We start from the raw sequence: 7,500 nt of genomic DNA, 5'->3' as shown, positions 1-7,500 counted from the left end.
AGTAATATCACTACAAGGTACAGTTTCGATGTTGATCAGGGTAAAAAAGACGTCTTTCCTTTTATGGAATACAGTGACATGTGCAACATTCCTTCGAGTAAGCTGTAATATCATATCTGTTTTCTATTTTGTAAAGTGGCGCGTTGTTAGTTTTCATTTCTGTTCGGTCAGCATATGCACCTCGCTTTTGTTACATTTACGAAACACTTTCGTAAAAAAAAACGAATGATATCGGTTACGTCCCTTCATTTCGCATATATTTTTGCAAGTTGAGAGTATTCGTTGCGTTTCACCTGCTGCGCGACTAACGATCCCCGAGCCGTGGTTTTAATTGCACCCAATTAACGGGGGAATTCTCCGAGGCCGCCGCGTGCCACATTCGCCATCCAAACATCCATTTTAGCCTCATTCCACGTCCGCCGGTCACCGCGACGCTCACGTGCATCCTCATTCCACCCAGTCTCATCAGCATTTATCATAACATCGAAGTGGGAGGCATTGCAGCATCAGCGCCGCGCGTGAGTCAGCGCCGAGGGTCACGGCCTTCGGATTCTGCTGCGCCGCCTGTGACCCGGATGTCGGTGTGACGTCAGAGCAGGCGGGAAGAGACCTAAAAAAATCCAGGTTTCGAGTAAGAATGAGATACCGCTTTAGGAATTTAAAATATCACATTTTTTATTATCATCATCGAGTTTTTTTTCAAATATCCTGTTTTTTTTTCAAATATTTTTTTTTTGTTTTTGTTTTTACGGTTTGTCCAACGTGATATGCCTTCACCCCGAGGACGCATTCGGGCGAACACGGAGCCGCAGCACCAATCCTTCGACCCTTCGTGCACAAGGAGGGAGCGGGAGGTGCTTCGAGGGCGAGGAAAGAGGAAGCCTTATTGGAATAATCCCTTTTTCCCCCACGGACGCTGGCGGACCGTGGCGCGAGGGATACACAACCGCACACGCACTAACAAACCCTAAGCTTGACGGGACAACGCGTATCAGTTTCAGATATAGAATTGAAGCTATTCAGTAGTTCAGAAGAGGATGATGAACGACCTCAATCCTAGAGGAGGAAGACGGGAGCAGAGAGAAGCCTTAGAGACGCAGCCAGCGCCTCCTTCCCACGAGAGAGCAGCGTCTCCAGGGCCAAGACCTCAACTTAGTGACAATCTCATTAAGCAGGTGACACCGCGGAGGCCAAGGGGGGAGGGGGTTGCATGTGAGGGGGTGGGGGGGCAGGTGAGGGGGTATGTAGATGAAGCAGAGGTGGGGGAGGGGGGTTTGGACATGAAGGAGGGGGTGAGAGGGTATATATATATATATATATATATATATATATATATATATATATATATATATATGTATATATACATATATATATATATATATATATATATATATATATATATATATATATATGAGAGGGTCGTATATGAAAGAGGGAGGCAAGGGGGAGGGGGCACTGTTGCGAGGGGGAGTGGGGGGGCGGGGGGCAGAGAGGGGAGGTTATGTATATGAGGGGGACAGGTAAGGGGGGGGGGAGGTATGGGGGGAGAGGCTTCAGCACTCGTTGTATGTTCAGTAGTGCGTCGACAGCGAGTGAGGTTACTGTTGTGTTTAGGTAATTCGTAAAACTTTTTTTTCCCAGATGGCTAATATATTTGCGACAGTAAGCTCTTGCTCTAAAAACCGGATTTAGGCTCATGTCACTTCCTCGCAAGTAGATAAATCGTGTAAAAAAATCCCCGATGCATAAATGGTTTCGATTGAACATGCGTGTGGCGGTTTCCGGTTGTTAAATACAAAGCAGTTTTTTCATGTTAAAACCGCACGCATATCTAAACACGCCCTTCTTTTTTGTCATATTTATGTTTAGGAATAGCAATTCGACCCGAATTTCTCCAAATTCTTGAGCCATAAATCTGTGCATGGATATGTGTAGCATAACAGATACAAACAAATTTATAGGCCTGTTTTAAAATGCCATTTTTGTTAACACAAGGACCAGAAACTACGATTTAACTTCAGCAGCAGCGACCGAGTCCGGCAACAGATTCCAAAATGATGAACCCTTGTGATATCATGTAAGTATTGCTTCTCCAAATTGAGATATTAGAGTCTAATGGAAATCAGTTTCTATCGCCATTCATCCACACACACACACACATACACAAACACCCACACCCACACCCACACACAAACACACACTATTTTGAGGGGGAAAATCCGATCCCATGGATAACTCTGCATTTTACCCTTTATCATAATACAGATATCCAGATAACAACTGAAATTTGTTTTCCACACTTAAGTACGCCACCCTATGTGATTGCACTCGTGTTCTATTTGACTGAGGTACTGTATGTAATGGCCAGCGCAAAACTACCTTAACTACCTTCACCCCCATTTACCTTGAGTCCCTGGTCGTTTTAATACGCTGCGTGAATGCTGTACCTAGAGAAGGCTTCAGGAAATATTGTAATTCTCCATATCCACTGTACATACGGGGAAAAAATGCGTTACCGAAAGCCCGAGGAGATAAAGTGACCATAGTATTATTTTGCGATTTGATTTGTGTTTTGAAAGTGCGTGTGGCGGGTGTGGATCCAAGAATCCCACGTGGGTTTGAAAGACAACCTCAGGATTCATTATGAATCTCCGAGTGGCCTAGGTTTTGAGTTCAGTCGATCGCGGGCTCTTTCAATACTAACAGGGAACATTTATTTTGAAAATTGATTTCTTCAGTATATGAAACAGTGATACTTCCATGCTTTTGGCACTATGCCGTGTCATATCTTCTGCTCAATCGCCTTTGATGTCAATGCATAGTAATGATAATTATGCTACATCGTAATTTGTCTTTCACGTAAACCGTTGCGTGGAGTCTACACATTCTTGCCTTGGACTGACTGCAAAGACCCTTCCGCTCAGCAACAGCACTGATTAAGGTGATTTGGCCCACTTCAAAGCCATCGATATTTATATACATCTCTGAGATCATGCCCTGAATACATTTGAAGACATTGTGAGGCGGGTCGACGTGAAAAAATGAGGCGAAAGATGATACAATAAAAAGATCCACCCCCCCCCCAAAAAAAAAAAAAAAAAACATATATATATAGATAATATATATATACATATATATATGTATATATATATATATATATATATATATATATATATATATAAATGAAAAAAAATAATGATAAAAACATTAGAATCACCCACCGGAAAGACCTACCTCTAAGGCCTAACCTGAACCCCTTCCGCACAAGCGATTCGCGGTCTTCCAAACTTCAAGGACTGAAGCCAATCTGCGCCGAGGATTAGGCGGCCATTCCCGCATGACGTCAGACGCTCACAGGAAGGACAGGAAACATTTGCTTTTTAAGCGTTGACGCAAAAGGAAGTGCAACCGGCGCTGTTTGATTGGTTATATGGAGAGAGAGAGAGAGAGAGAGAGAGAGAGAGAGAGAGAGAGAGAGAGAGAGGAGAGAGAGAGGGGGGGGGGGATATAGATGGATAGACAGATAAATAGCGAAGAGAGAGAGAGAGAGAGAGAGAGAGAGAGAGAGAGAGAGAGAGAGAGAGAGAGAGAGAGAGAGAGAGAGAGAGAGAGAGACCGACCGACAGACAGACAGACAAATGTAACACGAGTTTATTTCCTCTAGATTTTCCAATGTTAATGCAGGCACTGATAAGAAACATGATTAGTACAATCTTATCACATATTTCCTCGTGCTGTCATTCACACAAAGGTTAATGACGGATACAACATAAAATCCGGTTACTCAATAGAACGGATATAGTGTGTACGGCGCCTTGTGCCTGCAGTCAGCCAAAGAGACCGCCTTGTTGTGCGACCGGACTGGCACTACTGAACGCTAAGGTTGGTGAAGGGGTTGCATCTTTTGCGTCGATGTGAACTGAGGGTGTGCACCTTTCGAAACTTGTCCGAGAAAGAATTGTTCTGTTACGTTGATCTTTTTTTGTTTGTTTGTGTGTTTGTTTGTGTCTGTGTGTATGTGTGTATGTGTGTGTGTGTGTGTGTGTGTGTGTGTGTGTGTGTGTGTGTGTGTGTGTGTGTGTGTGTGTGTGTGTGTGTGGTATTTATATACTCCATATTGCCGTGTTTTTGAATTATGAATAATTATTTTGGGGGGTTTAGTTTTCAAGAATGTCGAAGGGAAGCCTACTGCACACTTCCGAGATATATAATGTTTAGTTATAAAAAAAGTCTTGACTCTGCATTGAAATAAAGATGAACTATAGTTGACGTTAGAATTCTTGTTAGAATTTGAAGAAATGGAAAAAAAAAATGTTTTCACGAATGAAGCTATAGAGTTTGCTGCATTATCTCATCCAAAATTGAGCATTCAGTAATATTCGCAAAGCATTTTTATCATAACCCTTACAAGATCCGTAAATACTTTAACTTTGTATATATAGTATCGTGCAGTTTAAGGAAAGTTATTTGCGCATTAAATTCCATGACAACTACTGCATTCGTAATATATATATATTTTTAATGAGTGTCATGGTGGAAGAAGATCTTACGTCAATATAGAAGCCCACAATGGAACGCCAAAAAGGTTGTCACAGCGGGCAAAGAGATTGACTTTTTACAAGAACAAATGCAGATAAAAACAAAATAAAAGCCATCACCTACAGATAAAAAACAACAACACAGAAAACAGAAACAAGAAAACAAAACTGTAATTAAAAGAAAAAAAAGAAAAAAAAAGAAAACAAAACTAATTAAATGGCGGTGGAATAAATAGTAAGAAGAAAACAAGACAAGAAAACAAATTGAAACACGAAATGCGTGCGTACGGCGGGCATAATGTCGTACAGGAAATGGAAGCAATCGTGCAGTGTATGTATCGTTTGAAACAATTCAGTGACAAAGTGAAGGCAATTGAACTTATTGTTACAACAGGATACTCGCAACGAGTAAGCTGTTACCTTGGTGCCTGTTAGCTGAACTTAACAGTGTGTTAGGACTTTTTTCGGGAAAATCAAGATCAGTAGCACCTCCAGGAGGTGTCATGGCGCTGTGTTGATGATTGTTCAATGAAAATATAACCATTAAAATCATTATTTTCCATCCTCTTTGTAAATTGAAGAGACCAATATGATCGACGCTATTCATCAAACATCCGTACCTGCTGTGACGTCATCAAAATAAACCCCGTGTCCCGAAAATAGAATCAGACGCCATGACACCTCCTCCAATTGCTACTGATCTAGCCTTTCCCGTTTTTTTTTCTTTTGTTCATAGACAAGGAATGTGTTCGCTTTTCGGTAAAGAAATCAAACCTTACGAACGGAAGTAGAATTTAACTGGGAATCATGTACGGTTTGTAGGCCTATAGAAATTTAACTGGAAATAATGTACGGTTTGTAGGCCTATAGAAATTTAACTGGAAATCATATACGGTTTGTAGGCCGATGGAAGAAGCCTGGCTACATCGCCCACACGGTTTGATCACACATAGATTTATTTAACAGAAGACTCACGGGCGTTTGGAGTCCCCAGTGTCTCTGAAAGGAACAAAAATGATAGTCAACGGATTTGTGAAGTGCCGAAGTTCTTGGGCTACAAGAACAAGCATTACCGTGATTTTTATTTTTTTTCTATATTTACTTATTTATTTTTATTGCATATAAAGAGAAACGTTCACCAATGTTGCACAATACCCAGGCCAGCCTTTGTATCTACGTTTGCTAAGTACAATTTACAGGCTGAAAATCTGAATATGGATTCATAGTGAGGAAAGAAATACAACATTCGCAAATACCGCTTCCGGTGGAAAAATCGGACTATAAATATTTTTTTTTTTCTTCATTTTCTACTTTATGTTTCCTGTGGATTTCAGTGCTAAGTCACGCTAAATTCTGTGGAAAGAACTACTAATATGGAGTCAAATGTAGTAATATTCTTAGTAATTAAAGAAGATAAACTAAAGTTATTGCTTATACATCTGAAGAAGATTGGACAGATTTTTTTTCGAGTTACTTTGTGTTTCGATCTAATCTTGGAAAATAATTCAGTGACCTATAGCTTTTTTTTTTTTTTTTTCCTTTCCAGTGTCACATATCACTTTTGGAAATTGGACAAGTAAATTTGTAAATGGTGAAAACAGGCATAATATTTCAGCGTTGAGCTATCAACATTTGCTCGACTGTTTTTCATTTCCTGCCATCACCGCGATCTTCTAAAAACTCGCAGAAATACGGACTAGAAAGACATATTTTTCTTTATTTTTAATGTCTTCTCCATTCCACTGGGGAAACTACTGCATAATGCTTGATTCCGTAAAGCAGAAAATGTTTCATAAAACACAACGTCCGTTTTCTTTCATTGACTTGTGGATGTGCAAGTCACTTATTTCTTTTTTAAATATATAACCGTCGTCGTTGCCAGTGTGGTTTTAATAACTACTTTTCCGGTGGTATACGGGCGTACATTCTAGTTTTTTCAAGTTTATCACCAGGTTTTATTATCATTTTATTGTATGTCTTAAGAAAAGAATTTACTTGCGGTTAAAGTTACGTAGAAGAATATTTCTAGTCAGAAAAGGAAAGAAAGAAGGAAAAGAAGTAGGGAAGAGAAACCGATACGGAGGAAACAGTTGTCCTCTGGCGGATGGGCATTTCGCAGTCAGTCACTCACTCACTCACTCTCTCTCTCTCTCTCTCTCTCTCTCTCTCTCTCTCTCTCTCTCTCTCTCTCTCTCTCTCTCTTTCTCTTTCTCTCTCTCTCTCTCTCTCTCTCTCTCTCTCTCTCTCTCTCTCTCTCTCTCTCTCTCTCTCTCTCTCTCTCTCTCTCTCTCTTCCTCGCCCCAGCTCTCTCTTTCTTCCCCTCTTAAGATAACAATAAAAATCATACCTTTTAAGAAGCCTGGCAGTCTTCAAAGTTCTCTGCATAGTCATTGGAAAGATACAGTTGCAACGTATATTTTTTGCCAGTAAAGAAAGCAAGATTGGCCAAGACGGCGATGACAATACTAATGACAAGTGCTGGTAATAATGGTGTTGATAATCATATCAGTGGGAATCACACGGCTGGAGGGATCAGCGCACGTAGAGTGGAGACATTTTATCATTTGGAACCATTGTGATCTTGTTATGGCCCGGTAATTCATAGATTGTGAGATAAGATAAGGCCTGAGTGTGTTTTATCATTCATCTGGAGGTGCACATGAGGCCTGGCATGGCCTTTAAGATAATGTGCGAATCAAATTATCTGTAGGGCATACACCATATGTTTCGAGCCAGACTAGACACCCGTTCAGATAGGCATAAAGAGAACGAACTGTATCTGAAGCAAAAATGTGATTCTTCAAGGCCAGTTAGATAAGTATGAATCATGAATATGAATATGTCCGTCATGCTGTCAAGATTATTGTACAGTTACTGCCACGGCTTGGACTTATGCTGCATTGCGCTGCTTTCGTGGTATTCGCCAGGGAAGTATGTGTTGATTGGGGTTACCTTTTGGGTC

General features: G+C 40.7%; 1 protein-coding gene and 1 long non-coding RNA gene across 3 annotated transcripts in view; one reads left to right on the top strand and one right to left on the bottom strand.

Annotated features, from left to right (window-relative positions):
• Positions 1–231: 231 nt before the first annotated feature.
• Positions 232–3,440, bottom strand: LOC138860124 (uncharacterized). Its single transcript, XR_011398267.1, has 2 exons — positions 3,235–3,440; positions 232–610 (listed from the first exon to the last, which is right to left on the bottom strand). It is a non-coding gene; the product is annotated as an uncharacterized lncRNA (long non-coding RNA).
• LOC113806449 (mucin-7) overlaps positions 1,585–7,500 on the top strand; it is a 20,774-nt gene continuing 14,858 nt past the window's right edge. Inside the window, exons 1-2 of one of the 2 annotated variants that reach the window (XM_027357579.2) lie at positions 1,585–1,614; positions 1,996–2,077. In XM_027357579.2, the coding sequence (XP_027213380.2) occupies positions 2,055–2,077 (23 nt within the window). In that variant the 5' untranslated portion in view covers positions 1,585–1,614; positions 1,996–2,054. Of the gene's footprint in view, positions 1,615–1,995; positions 2,078–3,726; positions 3,883–7,500 lie in introns of those variants that run through there. The other variant, XM_070117117.1, reaches the window with a different exon arrangement.

The sequence above is a fragment of the Penaeus vannamei genome, chromosome 39 (assembly GCF_042767895.1).
Source record: "Penaeus vannamei isolate JL-2024 chromosome 39, ASM4276789v1, whole genome shotgun sequence".
Taxonomy (NCBI): Eukaryota; Metazoa; Arthropoda; class Malacostraca; order Decapoda; family Penaeidae; genus Penaeus; species Penaeus vannamei.
The sequence above is the reverse complement of the archived record's forward strand: the minus strand, read 5'-3'. Positions and strand labels throughout refer to the sequence as shown.